This window comes from Haliotis rubra, unplaced genomic scaffold (genome assembly GCF_003918875.1).
Source record: "Haliotis rubra isolate DU_JTF1 unplaced genomic scaffold, ASM391887v1 Scf407, whole genome shotgun sequence".
Taxonomy (NCBI): Eukaryota; Metazoa; Mollusca; class Gastropoda; order Lepetellida; family Haliotidae; genus Haliotis; species Haliotis rubra.
This window is the reverse complement of record NW_025767088.1, coordinates 684170-705042: the sequence shown is the minus strand read 5'-3', so window position 1 is coordinate 705042 and position 20873 is coordinate 684170. Positions and strand designations below refer to the sequence as shown.

Genomic DNA, 20873 nt, shown 5'->3' with positions numbered 1-20873 from the left:
TGTACAGACTTCTTGGAATCAAGCATCGAGATGGGGGGCATGGAAACCAAGGTATCCATGGAGATGAGAAACCTGTGTACCGAAACCATGGAAACCACATTCCCAAATATCGAATCATGTGTACCAAATTTGGAACCCGCGGTGGCGGAAACAAGCATGTGGAATATGGACATGGCCTCAGACTCAGGAACCATTTTACCCTCCGATTTCAACTCCACATCATTCAACACTGTTTCAAAATCAAAATCTTTCAATCCACAATATGAATGTCCGAGGTGCCATCGTAGATACTCCACTCCACAAACAGTAAAACGACATATGAAAAGTCACGACCATGAATATGTATGTAGGAAGTGTACTCTATATTACAAGACGGCTGAGGAGCTTGAAGCCCACCAAGTTATGAAACATCCGAAGAAGTCGCTGCGGTGTCCCTATCGGAACTGCAATGAGACATTTTGGGCGGCGATACAGCTCAACAGACATGTTGCTGGTCATGGCAGTGAGGCTGTTATAGACTGTAATAGGTGTTGGCTTACCTTCACATCTTTAGAAGACTACAGTCAACACACCAGCCAGTGCCATCCATAGAATGTATGCTGATGATGGAATTTCACTTAAGCAATAATGTGAAGAATGCAAAATGTGTTTATGTGCAACAGTGGGTCATTGATGATGATGATGATGCATCTGTCAGATTAAGTTGTCAAGATGGAACATATGTTTTTGTTGCCCGTTCTTCCCCAAGATGATGATGATGCATCTGTCTTTCTGACAACGGTTTTGTTTAAAAAATCTTTGTTGTTGAAAGTTTTACTCTAACAAACACCCATAACACAGAAGATGATGTAAATAACTGAATGATAACTCAGCTCCCTCATCACCACACCATCCATGCCACCCCCACATCATCTCACGTACAGTTGGTTTGATCACTGGATTGTCTGGTCCAGTCTCGGCTCCCCCATCACCACACCATCCATGCCACCCCCACATCATCTCACGTACAGTTGGTTTGATCACTGGATTGTCAGGTCCAGTCTCGGCTCCCCCATCACCACACCATCCATGCCACCCCCACATCATCTCACGTACAGTTGGTTTGATCACTAGATTGTCTGGTCCAGTCTCGGCTCCCTCATCACCACACCATCCATGCCACCCCCACATCATCTCACGTACAGTTGGTTTGATCACTAGATTGTCTGGTCCAGTCTCGGCTCCCTCATCACCACACCATCCATGCCACCCCACATCATCTCACGTACAGTTGGTTTGATCACTAGATTGTCTGGTCCAGTCTCGGCTCCCCCATCACCACACCATCCATGCTATCATGTCACCCCACATCATCTCACGTACAGTTGGTTTGATCACTGGATTGTCTGGTCCAGTCTCGGCTCCCTCATCACCACACCATCCATGCCACCCCACATCATCATCTCGCGTACAGTTGGTTTGATCACTAGATTGTCTGGTCCAGTCTCGGCTCCCTCATCACCACACCATCCATGCCACCCCACATCATCTCACGTACAGTTGGTTTGATCACTAGATTGTCTGGTCCAGTCTCGGCTCCCTCATCACCACACCATCCATGCCACCCACACATCATCTCACGTACAGTTGGTTTGATCACTAGATTGTCTGGTCCAGTCTCGGCTCCCTCATCACCACACCATCCATGCCACCATGTCACCCCACATCATCTCACGTACAGTTGGTTTGATCACTAGATTGTCTGGTCCGGAACCACTTATTTACAGACTGTAAGCATATGGCTGGAATATTGCAGCATTAAGCAACAAACAAATCACATATTGTGGCCAGTTGTCTAAAATGCGCCTCAATTTGATTTATGATCAACGGTTTGAATCCGGTTTGCCCTTATTATGTTACTCGGTTTGTCGGTACCAGACTAATGCTCCTGGGTTTTACCACAGTGGTAAACGTCGATGACCGTGTTGTCACTGGAATATTCTTCAGAGCAACATTAAAACCAAACTATCTCCCTCACAAATAGTTTGCCAATTTAATGAAAACATCAGGTTTATTGGACTGAGGACAATACTTCCCATTTTAGCAAATACAGTTGTTCCAAAGTTGAAAATCAATTGGACAAATTCATGTAAGTTTGTGAATTTCTAGAGTCACATGGGGCGGTGGGGTAGCCTAATGGTTGAAGCGTTGACTCGTCACGCCGAAGACCCAGGTTCGAATCCCCACAGGGGCACAATGTGTGAAGCCCATTTCTGGTGTCACCCGCCGTGATGTTGCTGGAATATTGCTAAAAGCGGCGTAAAACCAAACTCAGTCAGTCAGTCTAGAGTCACATTGTGGGGTTGTTCCTTCTTCAACATTTAGACTGTCATCAGGCGAAACTGGCTTTTTTTCAAAGGACATAAGGGGCGGTTTGATTCCCCACATGGGTACAATGTGTGAAGCCCATTTCTGGTGTCCCCCGCCGTGATATTGCTGGAACATTGCTAAAAGTGGCGTAAAACTAATCTCACAGAAAGAACAGTAGAAACTATACAGTGTTCAGCAGTTCATGCCACCTTGTCTATTAGAACTGATATAAGTATAAATGAACATAAGCGAGCTTCTCATTGTGTTTGTTTTGCAGTGAAACAAAGTGAAATGGAGCCTTTCCTCCATGTTTTTGCCAACTCACTGGTCAAGGGAACAACTAGTTTCAATATTTCTTTCTAAAGTTTTCCACATACCTGTTCTTGATGAATAAATCTTGATATAAAGATAGTTTTGAGGTTGTTTAGGGGCTTCTTTTTTGTTTTGTTATTTCCATGGTAACAAGCAGGAATATCTGGCTGAAAAAAAGCAGCTCAGTGTTTCTTCACGAAACTTTTTCTTGAAATAATTACCTGTAATTATGTTTTATTTGTCACAAGGACACAACATGGTCAATGCGTCTTCAGATGATTTGGGTTTTGTTTTAACCAATGAAAATCTATATACTGGCAATTGTTGCTTGTTATTTTTTCGGTGTTAATTTTGTTCAGTGGATATAAACATGCACTGCCATCTGCCGTGATAATAGAATTTCTTAATATTTTTAGGAATAAGTTTGTGCTCCGTGAATTGACTTTTGCATTGTCATTTGGACACCTGGACCAAATAGCCATGTTTGAAAGAAAATTAGAAAAATAGAGCTTCTGGCTGCTGTGAGATAAATTACATTGACTTCCACGTTTAAACAAACATATATTTTACTTTGAAGGTTTATTATGTTGGGCATTATGGATCATTGTAAATCCAGATGTGTGCAAGTATTTAAGTGTATATTATGTGTGTTCTTTATGTATTGAGCACAGTTTGGGTAACTGTGAAATATTCATGTTTGTCTGCTGTCAACCTGTCTCTCTTTATCACTGTACCGTCATATGCCCAATGTGGATTGGATGGCCACAATGTAGAACAGCATGAATCATACAAGTGCTTGCTCCAGATGCAGGTCAGGAATGTGCATGGGGATAGCTCTTGCAAATTTATCAGTTTGGAGTCTCATTGAAATTAAGCATAGAACTTTGTGGATGACCCTTCTTGTTTTTTGCATTGAGCGACGTTTCAATGTAGATTCTTACACAGTTGTCAACCTAGAAAAGCATTCTAAAATTCCGATCAAACAATCATTGAAATTAGTTTTTGTATTACAATATGATACTCTCCAAGTGAGGATCCATGGACAGGAGGTCTCATCGGGTCAACTTTCTGCTTTAGTCACAATATGGCTGAAATACTGCCGATGTGACTTTAAATTTTAACTGTGTCGAGGCTTCCATATTTGCAGATAGAGCGATCAATGCATGTAGGCAAGCTTATGTTCAAAGTGAATGTGCCTACAGAAAGCTACCAGGAGTATAATTGTGTATGTATATATATATGTAGGTATCTAGGCTATGTTATGGTGTACAGAAAAGTACCAGGAGTATATTTGTGTATACAGAAAGTATCTGAGATTACATTTATGCAGTAAAAAGACACCACAGAAGTGCACATTGAGTTCTATTCCTTCCCTGGTCTTTAAGTGGCATTTAGGGGGCGGTGGGGTAGCCCAGTGGTTAAAGCGTTCGCTTGTCACCCTGAAGACCCGGGTTCGACTCCCCACATGGGTACAATGTGTGAAGCCCATTTATGGTGTCCCTGCCGTGATATTGCTGGAATATTGCTAAAAGTGGTGTAAAAGTAAACTCACTCACTTAAGTGGCATTTAGAATTGGTACACAAAAGGAAAATATTTTTAGGAATGTCAACTTCTTTATTATGAGGAACACAACGTTTCCGAGTATATACTTACTCCTTCATCATTCACCAGATAAATGCGGAAGGCTATACTTCGAAATTTGAAGGTGTAAGGATATACCTCGAAATATTGTGTTCCTCATAATAAAGAAGTTGACATCCATAAAACTCTCTTCCTTATTCCTTCTGTCTCATCTATCTGTCTGAGCCTGGCCCAAGTTGTGGTGCATGTTAGCCATTCTGACCAACCGATCCCCATTGCTTACCAACCCTGCTGATCATTGCCGCTTGAGGTGATGAGGAAAATTACATTGTTCTGTGATTTGTCATGTCATTGATGTGTACATAAGAAGCTAGTTTTGATATGATGTACATGTATGGCCCCACTATAGTCAAATGCTTTAAGGGAAATATGGTGTTAAATGATGATCAAAATGGTTTATATGTTTAAACTGAATAAAATTGCTTAAATACAATCTTGTTTATCTGCATCTTGCTGTTATGTGTTGTGATGCAACATAATGGAACCTGTGCTGGTTTGGAGATTTTTCTAGTTCCTTGTGTACTGCTCCTGCTAATCTTATTGCTGCAACCATCCATCCAGGTCATAATTCATCATCATCCTTTGTTAAAATTGTAAAGTTCTACAGTGTATAAGGGTGGTGGGGTAGCCTTGTAGTTAAAGCGTTCGCTCATCAGGCCGAAGACCCAGGTACGATTCCCCACTGTGGGGCACATGGGTACAATGTGTGAAGCCCATTTCTAGTGTCCCCTGCCGTGATATTGCTGGAATATTGCTAAAAGCGACGTAAAACTCAACTCACTCACTCCTGTGTACCATATGTCAATGATTACAGGGTCATATGATTTCAGTGTGGCTCAAACCGAGGCTGGATGGTTATGGGTCAAGGGCAATTGTCAATCAATCATTTATTCAATAGAAGGCCATTGGCCCACGTATAACAAATTTTGTCATGACATTTTGATACACTTTATATGAATTTACATATCGAGCTGTAATTTTCTCTGTAGAAGAGCTTCCTTGATTCACATAGCATTATGGGTTCTAGGGAATGAGAAAGAATTAGTGCCAACAGTTTTGCATAGACTTGCAGCATGACACAACATTTAGTACATTAGTTCTTCCAATATGGTTGACAAGTAAGTTTCAGTGTTTAAGATAATACATGATAAAAGCAGCAGTACATGTACATCTCAATTCAGCTTAATTGGCTGGTCAGTACATTTACATATTTCCTGTCAACCGCTGACAATATTTTACAGTGAACAGGGAATTTGTCTCAGAGCCTGTTCAACAAATGGAGGTGATAGGGTAACCTTGTGGTCATGTTGAAGACCTGGGTTTGATTCTCTGCATGTGGAAAATGTGTGAAGTCCATTTCAGATGTGATAGTGCTGGAATGTTTCTGAAAACATCATAAGACCACACTCACTCACTCACTCTTCAACAAATCTTGAAAATCACCTTGACACGATCTGCTGATTAGCCCAAGCTCTGGTTCACAATTCTAACTTTTGTTAATCATATGACACTGCTCACTCTATCTAATCTGGGTACAAACATCGTCACCATCCACTCCCAGTCGATGTCGTGCTACAATCTCTTGAATGGCTACTTCAAAGATGGTCTTGTTTGAACCACCTCAAAGCAAAGCATAGTAGAATGGAGACACAATGGATTAACAATTGACTGCCAACTGCACTTTACTGAGGCACTGTTCAGCTGTACAGCTCCAGATTGCCTTGCACACATTAACATAATGACAACTTAGCATGTCGGACAAATCTTACTTTCAACACAGCATCTCCCAGCAGTGGGGTAGCCTAGTGGTTAAAGCGTTCACTCGTCATGCCGATGACCCGGGTTCGATTCCCCACATGGGTACAATGTGTAAAGCCCATTTCTGGTGTCCCCGGCTGTGATATTGCTGGAATATTTCTAAAAGTGGCATAAAACTGAAGTCACTCACTCACTCACTCACTGTCACTATCTATTTGATATCAGTGTTTGGTGTTAACAGAAAGAGCATACATTTCCACAGATTTGAAACAGGCCTTATGATTGGCAGTCAAGCCTTGAAAAGTCCAAATTGAACCTTTGTTTAAAGGCCCTAAAATGTGATAAAGGAGCTTCATCTGTCAACACTATCAAATTTATATTGCTTGCATGGACTATTTTTTATAATCCACTGCTGTGAAGTATACATATACTACTCAAAAGAATTTGAAGAAATCTGATTCTTTCATAGTGCTAGAGTCATGGCAAGACAGATTAACTTTAATAATGTGAAAGAATAAGGTGTTCTTAACTTTTCTGTGTAGTATATAAACATTATTATATGCTGTATAATTTCATAATTTATGGCTTGGAGGTGGGAGTAAAGATGATGATCTTGTTCTGGGGAGATTTTGTTCTGGGGAGCTAGGGGGGGTCAGCAATTTTGTACACACGTACTAGGAGGGGTCAGCAATTTTGTACATAAAAGTATGTTTAAACTTATGATTAGAAATTATGGGGGGGGGGCATTGATTTTGTGCATGACATGCAGGGGGTTCACTTATTTTGTACATAAATGTTAGGGGGGTCATTCACATTGTACATGCTTCTTCATAAAAATCATCAACACAAGCGCGCGCACGCACGCACACAAACCATAAATTATGAATGGTCCCTTAATGCATGATGCTGTCATATGGCAAAACTTTAGCCTGGTACTCCATCAATAATATTTCAACTGGTGTGTGGGCTTGAATAGTTTAATGATTAGACAGAAATGGAGCCTATTTGGCAAATGTGATAAGGAAGAATATCATGAAATCTTTCTTTTCACACTTGAGTTTTACTTTGTGCCTTGACAAGGGTTATCATTGCATCGAAAAGCCTTATATTTAGAGGATCAGTATTTGTAACGAGTGTGGAACCCATTATATCGTGGCATGTTTGTTGCAGGTTACACGGCCCAGTTCACTCCACGACCAGGCAAAGTACCCCAGGATATGGCCAGCAAGTTCAATGTGAGTACATCCTTATCTAGCTCCACATGACATGACAAGTCTCACAACACAACACACCATATAAAACCGTTAACCATCCGCTTGATTGAAGGAAAAGATCAAATTGTTGCTGTTTCATTGTGTTTCACATTGGTTGCCATTAGTTCCAATGAAAATTAGTGGAAAAGTGAAAAAAGACATTTTTCATTTTCTTTTCAAAGACTAGTCTTTATCCATGTCTTCATTGAAATGATAGAGCTGAAACAAGTTTATCCCCATGTTTTTGTTGTTAAATTTGGAGCAGGCAAACCTTGCACCCTTTAGAGTAATTGAAAGATTTTTAACAGTTTACCACATGTTTATGTTGTCTCCTCACGAGGAGATGGATATGGTTGTCATGGAAACAAAACGGTTGTCATCAGTGCATGCTTCCTCAACTTGTTAAGTCTCCTTTCTATTGGCTCCATCATAAACTTTCATACGATTGTCGCAGTGGCATCTGAGATACTTCCTGTAACACTATCGAACACGTGAACATAATACACTGTGACAAGGCTCATTGACTCGCTGAGATATCTTGAACATGTACCTAAAGAATTCCTCCATTGTCTACATCAGTCATTGAAAAACTTGACCATGTTGTGCATGCGTGTGACGATCTGGTTGTGGTCTAAGCCCCACTAATACATCATAGGCCTACCAAAGAATACTTTCCCACTGTGCAGAAAAACGCAGAAAAGCCCACATTAATCGTGGAAATAGCAACATAAACACATTACCTCGCTACTGAAACAGTAAAAACGGCAACTTTAAATCGCTAACACTGCATCATAAAACGAGGAGCCCGCAACTTCGATTTTGTACATGCGCACATGGAAGAGGAAGTCTCGACCGCATGTTGACATTTTCCAGCTTGGACAAAAGTTACATTTCTGTTGTGTTATTTGGCATTTATCATCATGATACTTGTGTGCACACTTGTTTAGTTTACTATCCATTCGTATGAAACGATTGATAGCAATTATTTCAACATATTTAATACGTTTTCTACGCGAGGCAATTCACGGTTGCTCAGAAATTGGAAAGAAGCCCAGATCGTAATGCGCATGTGCAGTAGAGGTCAAAGTTCGCTGATATACAAATGTTGCAGTTTCATAGCTTTTCGTTGCCGTTTTTACTGTTTCAGTAATGAGGTATTATGTTTATGTTGCTATTTCCACGATTAATGTGAGCTTTTCTGCGTTTTTCTGCACAGTGGGAAAGTTTTCTATGGTAGGCCTGACATCAGTACATGCTTATATTGCTGTGTGCATGCTCTGGAATATGTGACATTCTGAAATATAAAGAATAATAACTGCATTGTTTCAAGGATTAATCACCTGATCGAACACCACATGATGGTCGGAATATGTGAATTTATTGTGGAATTTTCTAAAATGTTTGCAATTTGATGGGTAAATGTTTTCCTACCAACTTTATACTGGATGAATGGTTGCTTTGACAATTTGTCATGACTAAGAATCTGGAACACTGTTGTGTAAGAATTAGTTTAACACATGAACCTTTCTCGCTAACAGCTCAAACAAAGGATGTCAGTTCAATTTCTTGAACTATTGTTAAAGATACTGTAATCAAAGGGAATATTCTTTTGATGTTAATGAATCTGAAAGATTCTTGAAAGTGCAGCATGAATGTATTAGCTAATGACATCCATGAAATCAAAGAAATATGTCCTGGAAAGCAGACGGCAGCAACAAGTTTGATTTGGAGGACACGGCAGGTAAGACTTTCCCAACAACTGGTAATTCCTGCTATAAGCATCTTGCCAAATATGAAATATTAATCTTTAAAGTCTCTACTGCAAGTATTTGATGATGTAGTTGCATGACTTTTTGTTAAAATTGAAGAAAGCATTTTTCGAAATAATTTTCAAGGAATCCTTTGTCTGAGCTGTTTGTGTTTAGATGTTGTTTTGTAGCAGAACTGATCATATTTTTTTTTTTTTTCCAGGAACATGACATATATATGGTGAAGGAGGAGCCGGGATCATCGCCACCAGGTATGAGTGTTGTCATGACTACCAGCAATCGTCCAATCAGTGAGCAGAAAAGAGATCAGACTCGAGACCTGACTGGTGTCACAAATTTTTCAAACATTTTACAGTCAAACAAGTCAGTATCAAGAGCAGACAGAGCACCTAGTGACACCTCATTCGGATATCACACCCAACATGGATACCTGGGGAATCTGGAAGAAATGGTGAGCCACAAAAACTACAGGAAATCAACACATTCTGCTGGGTCATATCAAGCAGATGTCCACCTGATGGCAAGGTCAGATGTTTCCCATGACAACAGCCACACCACAGCCAGCCAATCTGTGAATCAAATGGACAGCATCCAGTCATCCTCAGGTTCCGATTTTACATGTACGATTTGTTCTTTCTCTCACAGGGATGAGCCGACTGTTCATAAACACATGAGGTCAGTTCATTTCAAGCAAACTTTCGTCTGTCCAATTTGCAAGCTGGTGTTTGCGTTTGACAAAGACTTGTCACACCATAAGAAGCAGACGCATGGGAGCGGCTTCGGGTGTGAGCAGTGTGGCAAAGTGTTCACGTTGAAGTGCAACTTGGTGGAGCACGTGAAGAGGATCCATGAACACGGGGTGAACGCCAGACACTTCATGTGCCCCGTCGTAGGCTGTCTGAAGGCATTCACTCGGCCAAGCCATCTTAGAATTCATATGACTCGCAACCATATCGCAGACCCATTGACACAGTTTTAAGCTTGTCTCTCACTGCTATTACTAATATATACTGGGCAAAACAATTCAAGGATGATGAATAGTTTAGAGAATCTTTTCTTGTTGTCAAGATGTGATTTCATGATAATGCAGAAAACTATTCATTATCTCTTCGATTTTGTTCAGTATAGTACTATTCTACAGTAAGGTGACATTTTGTATTTTCTTCTGTTTCAAGATCTGATAAAAGTCACAATCTAGTTGTAAAACAAAAAACAATATCAAGGTTTATTTATGCTTACCAGCCTTACCTGATGATGGATTTGGTGAATTATAAAAGATACAGCTACTCATAAACATGTAAGTAAATAATTAATCAAATGGGATGAAGTCTTTGGACATTTTCTTACAAAAAAACAGCATTAAACAAAAGTTTCAGTGCTCTGTGAAAATATACTGAAAATAATTTCACCAATTATTTTGGTCATTATACAGTATTCCTTCAGCTTGTGAATTTATACAGTTTATATTTTTATGTGATTATCAGTGTTAAATGTGAGATACTTTTTCACACGTTTTACTGATAAATGAATGACATGGCTTGTGTCACTGGGATGCAGAGAGTTGTTTTGTATTTATCTGTCAATGCTCGGTCCATTATTCTGAGGCTAAGTCTGTCTTATTTTCTTTTATTTTTACCTTTTAAATGTTTGATATTACATATGGGACTATATCATAACAGTCCATGTAAACAGACAAATGACAATAACTGATTTTACAATGGCTAAAAATGTCTACATCATGATGGCTGGTTTCAGGTATACACATCGTACCGTTTTAAGACATTGTCAGTTCGAAAAAGATATTCCATCATGCTGTTGACATATTAACCATCTGATATTGAAAATAGTTTGTGAGGCAATGTTGCCCATTGAAGTAACTTAGTTGGGTATTTCATGGACACATACCTGAGAATTGCTCAGGTAAGACAATTTTGGGCAACCTTTGTGCTAGTCCACGAGGTGTCAAACTTGCTAGCACAGTTGGTTTACTTTTTTGTCTCCAAATATTTGGTGTCTGCTGACACAAGGAAATAAATATATTTTGTACATGTGTGTTTTGTTGTTGAAACTATGGTCTTTATTTGATTTACTTTTTTTGTTTTAAAGTGAAATTCATCGGTACGTTTTCACTGCAAACAGACTCTACAGCTTGTTGAGATAAGAAAAAGATAACATGTGGTAATTGTCCTTTCATCTCTCCATTATTTTCTTTCATTGACAAGATAAGGCCACATAAAAAAATATTCTTGTTTCTCATCACTCTTTAAAGAAAATATGGGTTGGGAGGATGGATTTTACATTTACATTTTGTTTTGTTTTGTATTTCATTTCATTTCATTTCGGTAACCCATTGATTCTGTGGAAATTTCCACTCTTCTCCGATAGAAAATCAACACCTTGAGGTGTAAAAAATTCAGGCACATTTTGAGAGTAAAGTTGCATTTTCACTAGTGTAAAAAATCAAAAACATCTTAGGGTTGGGTTGAATTTTTGGGTCGGGCGGTAATGAGAAACAATAATATTTTTATATATGGTCTAATTTATGGATTTGGTGGGGTTTCACCTCATGAAGAAAAAAACTAACATCAATAAGAAGTTTCAAAATTGTGTCAACATTTGTATTTGTTACCAAATTACGAAACTGCTCATTACCAAGAATAAAGTTGCTGGGTCCATTGTCCTTTATAGTGAGAGATTTAGGGTCCCAGGTTGTAACACTGTAGTAGTCTCACTCCACCAGGAACCCCTGTTATGATACTGATGGGAATTCTACAAAACATGCCTGTTGTATTCTGTTAGGTTCAGTTCCTGACAGAGAGGTTTGTGAAGACTTTTGAGATTAAATACAGTAGTTCCCAGAAATGATTCACAGAAGGCTAGGGTTGAAATTTGTTGGGCAGAGTTGCCTCCCTTGAACGTGCCAGAATCCTATTCTTGTGCATTTGAATTGCCCCAGTGATTTTTTTTTCATTAGCATGATACAACAGCTTTCGAAATACCTGCATGCCGGACCGCCTGGGACGGGTTATTTTCAACACGGGCTGCCAGATTCTCAAATTCAACTACCCGAAGTTTTACATCTAACCAGTCATGTGGTCTGGCTGAAATTTTTCGGAGCTTCATACCCTGGATACATGCTAGTGGGTTTTACTGATGTGGTAAATGTGTCAGACCTGCATCACTTCGGGCTTTTTGGGGGGCTTTTCTACCTTAAAGCTGACATGCTGTGATATTGGAATGCTCTTCAAAGTGGAGTTAGACACCACTCTAGGGCTGTCACGATTCGGTTCGGTTCATCGAAAATCGAATCGATAGATGTACGATTCGATCTCGATTTCAAATGCATCCATTTCGATTCGATTCATAAAGTACTTACTTACTAATACTGAGAGTTTATTTCACCTGAAATCGTAAGAAATTATGTTGAAAATTCGCTGCTACAAGTGTGGCCAGTGAGAGGGTATTCTCCACTGCCGGAGACATTGTAAGTGCCCAGAGGGCATGTCTTTCAAGTTAAAATTCCTTAACAGATCATGACCATTCCAAACGACTTACAGTGACATTAGTCACAATGAACACTTGACACCAGAGTTCGTGAGTGAAACTTAATTTCATGATGACTTGTTCAGTGAGTATTTGTTGACAATTTGTCTTGACGGTGTTCTAATGGTGCTTTGTGCCAATTTTCCAAAGTTTGCCAAATTAAACTGATATTACAACAAATTTGACTTTGTCCTCAGCTTTGGTGAATCAAATAGAAATTAATCGAATCGAGCGAATTGAATCGATAATCGTATCGAATCGAAGTGAGAGTGAATCGTGACACCCCTACACCACTCACAACAGGACACCAAGGTTCAGGCTCAGGTCGGGGCGGTGGGGTAGCCTCGTGGTTAAAGCGTCCACTCTACATGCTGAAGACCCGACTTCGATTCCCCACATGGGTACAATGTGTGAAGCCCATTTCTGGTGTTCCCCGTCGTGATATTGCTGGAATATTGCTAAAAGTGGCGTAAAACCAAAACTCACTCACTCACTCAGGCTCAGGTCAGTTAAATTTTCCTGCCTAAGATGTCTGACTTTGGGAGTGAGAGACTCTTGTTAGAAGCTGCTTCAGCAATCTTGCAGCTATTTACAATTTCTTCAACATACCTTACATAACAAAAAAAGAGGTGAGAACTTATGGATGTCAACTTCTTTATCAGGAGGAACACGCCATTTCACCCGATAAAGGCATACAAATATACTCCAAAACATTGTGTTCCTCGTAATAAACAAGCTGACATCCATTCTCACCTTTTATGTGTATCATTCCTAAATGCTGTTCCAAGGCTCTACCTTGAACGCATTCCCCACAATAGCTTTGAATTGACTGCATGTTGAACAACACTCTGCTCATTATTGGGAACCACATGAAACTTGAGGGACGCACACGCACGCACGCACACGCACACACACATTGTGCCAGTATTGTATGGAGTACAGAACAGTCTTCTTATTAGATACATGTACATAAGAATTGATGTGGAATGAAGCCCTGTGTTGAAGTAGGCTCAGTAAAACTGATCTCAAGCTATTCAGCAAGAGAAACTCTTTGTTAGCAGTTAGTAGGAATGGAACGACAAGAGTATGATAATATTTTGGGTGAGAACACAATAGTCAGGAGTTAATTGTAACAGCCCTTGTGATTAGTGTGGTGAAGGTGTTAAGGTCACAGTCATGGACACCCATGCAGGGATGAGAATTTTCCGCGTAATTTCGTGAATTTCATAAGACCAAGGATCATTTTTGTGAATCGTCTAAATCCGTTGTCAATTGTATGAATGTGCTTCAGCAGATTTAAAGTTTTTTAATGGTTGCTGTGTTCATGATATTGTCATTTCTGAGCCAGTGTTAAAGGTCTAAAATGACTAAATATCAGGAGGTTCAGCTAGTTTTCAGAGTTTTTCTCAAAACTTCATTCTCATCCCTGCCCATGCCATCTTATCCCAAATGTGTATAGATGCTTATGTTGTTTATCACTGGATTGTCTTGTCCAGACGCCATTATTTACAGACTGCCACCACATTGAAGGTATATTGCTGAGTGCGGCGTTAAACAACAAGCAAACAAAACCAACACGGTCATTGACACAATCACCATGGACCAAGTTTTATGAATTTGTTGAAGAGGTTTTGAAAATATTTATTATCAGGTTTTAATGGTTGTGCAGAGAATATAAACAAAGCACTGACAGAGAAAAACAGCATTGTAATTGGACAGAAATTTGGTAAAAATGAGCTGAAAATAAACATTGAAATAATCCCATTGATTTTCTGTGGATGTGCAGAATGATTGAAGGAATATGGTGCTGTTCTCATGTTTGCAATTCAAATCAATATGTGTAAAATGGGGTCCTTGATTTTTCCTTATCCTGACTCATGCTCTTTTGCTTGTCTTCTTCTTCTTGCGAACATAGTGGAACACTTGTATCTCCTTATTTGAAGCTCCCTTCAAAATAAAATCACTAATTGGTACTCACCACGAGTTGCTCCCCTTTGTCTCCCCTGGCGGGAAAAGGTGTCGCCACCCTCTGGCCATGTGCTTCACTCTCTCCTTCTTCGCCCAGTGAGCAGGATGTGAGAGCGCCTTGTGTCTCCTTACACACATATCCTTTGATAATCTCTTAGTTTTTACCTCTCATAGGTTACTATAGAGGTATAGCTAGTATCCTTTACTATTTGTATTGATTAATTATCGATTTCTACTGTTTATTCACGGTATTCGTGATTGTTCAGCTAGCTTTACGCTCATGAAAATCTGTAACGATTTGTAGATTACGCTTTTTTGCCTCCCGATCCACATGTAATATGCCCTAGTTGTTCTACTGCAGCGCTTAATTCACGCTGCAGTTACTGCATTAATTTATCTCATTCTGCATTTAATAAATATCATCTTTTTGCGCCTTTAAGACGTGCTGCAGATAGATCACGCAAACAAGGGCAAAACATGGCAGAGAGTCCAGATATTCCTTCCAGTCAGCTGCTAGCGATCGACCCTCTCCCGCCTGGTGTTCTGCTAGAGACCCCTGCGGCAGAGGAACGTGGGACGCAGTCCGTTACCTCAAGAAACGACCGCCTCCCCAGACATCCCGCCATTGCAGACTAAGTCTAAGAGGGCCTCATCGCCGCCTCAACGCAGATTGAGGACACCCAGGGCAGCGCAGACTTCCAAAGGGAAATTCTATTTAAGACAGCAAGAACTTTCTCAGCCGAGATCGCTCCAGCAGCAGAGTTGGGCCTCTACGATGATCAGCCGATAATCATCCCCGACTTACGGCAGAAGAAGCGACCGTGTCAGCTTACTGTGACTTCTGCAGAGATCTCCATGCAGCCTGATGCCTTCTACACCGACGCCAGACGCCATTGATGTGAACCCCATCGCAGAAAAGACGCCGACGACTTCTGGCCACAGATCATCCCAGAAGACATGATGCGCAGATTATGAACATCATGGAGGACCACTACAAACCGCGCAAGCAGGGTCCGAAGCCTTCGCTAAGGCTCCAACGACAGCACCCCAGAGGCACCCCGCCAACGAGCAGCCAAGACGATGTCACCTTCGCTGGCGAAGTCCCGCGACCACCTTGACGGCGACCTAGATGTACAGCCTTTCGGAAGGCCTTCGCTAAGGCGGAGAGATCATCACCATCTTCGATTTCATCTCTAGATATGGACTCAGACCATCAGACATCACGGAAGCCTTCGCCAAGGTCATATCATCGCATCCCCGGACCGACGAATGAAGCTTCGCTAAGGCATTCGCGAAAGACATATGATTCCAGATCTTCATCGCTCTAGAAGAACATCGAGGGATCGCCGAAGAGCTTCGCGGGCTATCAACATTCACCTCACAAGTCTCCAGAAGATCATCCCATAGACGCATCTCCACCGCTCATCACCAGGTCGATCACCCATCAGATCTCCACATAGAGCGACAAGTCAACTAGATCGCCACAAACCTCATCAGATATTCAGATAGCTACACGCAGTCCCGAAGAGCATCTACAATTTATTAATGATGATGGTTTTGAGGATGATGGAGGAATATATTTTCTGATGCAGAGATACGGTATTGGATGGTCAATAACCTAGATCTCACATCACCATCTAAAAGTGGCAATACAGCTCAGACGATTTGATGAAGGAAGATGATCCAGATGCAATCACTCTACCCCGATCGACCCCGATTGCGGCAGTGCCACAGAATCTAGATGCAGCTTTCCAGAAAGCTACGTAAAGTTCAGATACCACATCTACCCAACTTTCAAGCCAAGAAGTTCTCCACGATAACATGGACTCCTTCTACAAGGCCCAGGACATCGATGAGAACTATAAGATCATCAGCTTATGTAAAGAACAAGATTTACAAGATGGATGATCGCAAGTTGGCTCATATAGAAACCATGACGAGACGATGTTCTTTGGGTTAAATAGATCTAGGACGATCAATGAGACTCTTATTACTAGATTCCGGGATTCCACGACGGAAGATGATAGAATGATTTATTCTGCCTTACTTATGCAAAAGAAAGATCAGCAGTTTTAACGGATCATCTTACATCTGTTTCAGCAGCACTGACCTTAGTTTCGTCGCCAAGGCCTCCTCGCCTCCTGTAATTGGGGAGAACTTTACAGCCCCACTTTATACAGCCCCGCGGGTCGACAACATCCATCTTTGACGGAGAAATCGACAAGGTCGCCAAGGAAGTCTCTAAGGATTCCAGGGAAGTCCTTATGATTAGATCGATGGACACACTAGCCAGCGTAGCCGCCATTCGTCAGACTTCACAAAGATACTCAGGCAGATCTAAGTTCACGGGCCTACAAAGAGCAAGAGACAGGAAGATAGCCAGCTCTAGAGGTAAAGATTCTTTTCGTCACGCCCATATGGCAACTATAGAGGAGGATCAGGAAGAGGCAGGACACCCAGAGGTTCCCGCAATTATAGACGCTGAAACACAGGTTCGAACGACTGGAGTCTTCCACCCCAGCCGCTCCAGTACAACCAGCTCAAGTGGGTGGACGCTTCCAACTACACTGGGAAAACTGGGAATACTGCAAGATCCTTACGCCTCCAACATTATTCAACACGGATTTCGTGATCCCTCTACAGGACAAGCCTCCGCTGACAATCAAACCCCCAAGTTCGACATTTTACAGTTTAAACAACTACCAAAGATAAAAGAGGCTGTCTCATCACTCCTATCCAAACAGGCTATAGAAGTAATAGATCAAGCAAACGCCGAACCAGGTTTCTACTCCCCAGTTTTCCTAGTTCCCAAGAAAACTCCACGGAGAAATACAGACTCATCTACAACATGAGCTTTTTCAACAAGAACTATCTACGTAAACCACCGAAGTTTCGCGCGATGATACATTTACCTCAGTTACGCCAGATGATTCGTCCTATGGACTACATGGGCAGCATAGATCTACAGGATGCCTACTTGCACATCCCCATTCATCCCGATTCCAGGAAATACCTACGATTTACTCTAGAAGGGCTACATTACCAGTGGAAAGTACTCCCATTCGAATATCATCAGCCCCTGGCTATTCAATGAGGATAACTAAACCGATTATCAAATTTCTACATCGCCAAGGGCTACGCGAGCGCTTTTACCTCGACGACGGGATACAAGTAGATCAAGATCCACCGCGCCTCAAACTACAGTTAAATTACATCATAAAGCTACTAACACAACTAGGTTGGTTAGTAAACTTACGCAAGTCGGACCTAGTACCATCGCAAGACCTACAGTTCCTAGGTATTCGATTCATCACAAATCGCATAACCGTGATTATGGTACCAGAAGACCGCTGGCTCAAGATACAACAGACCATTCCACCAGCTCTACTCTCCGCTACCACACTGCGACAATGGCAGAGCCTACTAGGTCTTCTCACATCAGCCCAAGACATGACTGTCACAGGCAGATTACAGTTACGCCCCCCTACAGGTCCTCATCAACGCACATCTCAACGATGTACAACCATTCAGTCTACCGAAACATCTCAGACCACATCTACTATGGTGGACCAAGAAATCGAATGTCTGCTAAGGGATTTGTTTAGCAGAGCAGGAATACAAAACCCATCTGTATGTAGATCGCCAGTTACTCCAAGGTTGGGAGCTCATCTCACCAACCACACGATATCAGGGTTATGGAATCAGCAAGAATGCAAACTCCATATAAACAGTCTAGAAATGAAAGCTGTAATCAACGCCATTCTACATTGGAGCACATTTCTACAAAATGCTACCTAATGATCCATACAGACAATTCGACAGTGGCGTTCTACATAAACAAGCAAGGCTCAACGAGATCGATGAACCTTTTGAACCTAAGCTTTCAACTGTTCGATTTAATACAAGATCTAAATCTACATGTCAAAGCAGTGCACATTCCCGAGCCAGAAATATACTAGCAGACGCTTCTCTCGGCCTCATCTACCATCACCGACAGAGTGGATGATCAACCGGAAATTTTGCACAGATAATCAAGCAATTAGCGCCGCTTAATAGACCTATTCGCCACGCCCGATTCAACAATCAGCTACCGACATTCGTGTCACCAGTCCCAGACCCCCAAGCTTGGGCAACGGACGCTTTAAGTCTATCATGGAAGGCCTCAACGCGCATCGCTGCTCACCGCCAGCAATAATACCTCAAGTATTACAGAAAATCAGACAAACACAGAGCCTACAACTCACTTTTGGTCGCTTCTACTGGTCGGGCCAGAACGCGGGTTTCCATACTAATTCAAGAAATCGGTCAACCAACACTGGAGCTACCCAAGCGGCGCAAAACCTGTTAATTCATCCTCACACCAAACAAGTGCACGGAAACCCAGCAATGTTCCAACTACACGATGGACTGTATACAAATGTGTTTAAACAAGAGAGGATATTCTGCCAGGGCGGCAAAAGCAGTCACGCTTTGCCTTTACGCTACTCAACTCGTAACTTGTAATGCATTTACAAGTGGCACAGTTTCAAAATTATGCAACAAAGAAAGGGTTTACAGCAAGAGAGGCTTCACAACCTCAAGTGGCAGACTATTTGTGTTACCTACGCCAAAACAAACATTTAAAAGGTTCAACGATATCAACATATCTTGCCGCTAGCTTTAGCTCTGTAATCACCTATGAGAACGGGTGTCAAATTGACAAGATCTCCAGAGTTACTGGCCTTACTACGAAGCTTTTCCATTGGAGGACCAAAAGCGGAAGTTCCCGCTTCCAGCTTGGGATCTGAATGTAGTGTTACAACACCTCACGAAAGTGAGGTCTATGAACCCTTGGAATCGCACAAACTTTGAATTTCTCTCACAGAAAACATTGTTTCTGCTATCGCTAGCCACAGCAGCAAGAATGTCTGAAATTCACGCCTGGATTACTTAGAGGATACAGTTTGATGACAATCATAACACAGCGCACCTCGGATTAAGATGGGATTTCATTGTAAAGAATCAACTGCCAGGTCAACCAGACAGATTATTCCACATCCCGGCGCTTATCCTCTATTCTCGATCACAAGATACACAAGACCTATCACTGTGTCCGTAAGAGCTTCAAAGTTTATTTCATTTAACGATCCAAAACAAGGAGAAGATTTCTCAAACGCTTATTCATCCCATTATCGCCACTTAATCAAACAGAAGTGTCAATGGACCACAATATCTATTTGGATAAGGACTGTCATTCTCCCGTGCCTACAAGGCAGCAGGTTTGGACCCACCAACAGCATCAAATCCACATGAGATCAGGGCACTGGCCTCTACCCCCTACACGGTAACTGTTCCTTGAACACGATTATGGAAGGATGCTATTGGAAATCTAACATGGTATTTGCTAATCACTACCTAAGAGACATCACTACAGAAGATGTCTCTGGCATTCACCATTTCGACCACTGGTCCCTCAGCCAGCAACTGACAGTCCCTCGAGGGCGTTAAAATATTAGCCTCACAAGATTAATATGTATTTTATACATACTCATCTAGCTTATAACTCTAAGGAGTTTTAGGGCTATGTATATATGTTCAGCTTAAGTATTCTACCTTAAGCATATACTTGGATATAGTCAATTTCAGTGCCTCTATCAGAGTCACCTATATATATATATATATAATTTATATGTATTGTTCAATATATTCATAATGTAATTCCCTTTAATGGCTTTATATAACCTATGGTTTTCTTTTATACAGGATACATCCTAAATCTAAGACTTCATGAAGTTCCGTGAGGGGATATTACAGTATATCTATACAAAATCACTAATTATAAATCCAAAGTATTCTGTTACCCACCTTGCTCGTAGGATGCTACAAGCAAAAGAGCATGAGTCAGGATAAGGAAAAATATGTAATTTTAGAGTAAAATTGATATTTTATACTTATCCTGACTCATGAGGTTAGCTCCCTCCCATCCTCCCCACATAACACTTTGGATTTCCTGTAAATTCAAGTGTTGGGCTCGCTAAATCAGGAGAGAGTGGAGCACATGGCCAGAGGGTGGCGACACCTTTTCCCGCCAGGGGAGACAAAGGGGAGCAACTCGTGGTGAGTACCAATTAGTGATTTTATTTTGAAGGGAGCTTCAAATAAGGAGATACAAGTGTTCCACTATGTTCGCAAGAAGAAGAAGACAAGCAAAAGAGCATGAGTCAGGATAAGTATAAAATATCAATTTTACTCTAAAAATTACATTTTTAAAAGACAGCCTGATGAGATTCTGTCTACACG

General features: G+C 41.2%; 1 protein-coding gene across 8 annotated transcripts in view; it reads left to right on the top strand.

Annotated features, from left to right (window-relative positions):
- Positions 1-20873, top strand: part of LOC124287837 (zinc finger and BTB domain-containing protein 20-like) — a 77859-nt gene that overhangs the window by 20362 nt on the left and 36624 nt on the right. For 6 of the 8 annotated variants that reach the window (XR_006901325.1, XR_006901326.1, XM_046724306.1 and 3 more), the window contains exon 4: positions 7232-7296. Coding sequence is in view for 6 of the 8 variants with exons in the window: in XM_046724306.1 (XP_046580262.1) it covers positions 7232-7296 (65 nt within the window). In the remaining 2 variants the exon portion in view is untranslated. Of the gene's footprint in view, positions 1-7; positions 674-7231; positions 7297-9285; positions 11136-20873 lie in introns of those variants that run through there. The other 2 variants (XM_046724301.1, XM_046724302.1) reach the window with 2 other exon arrangements.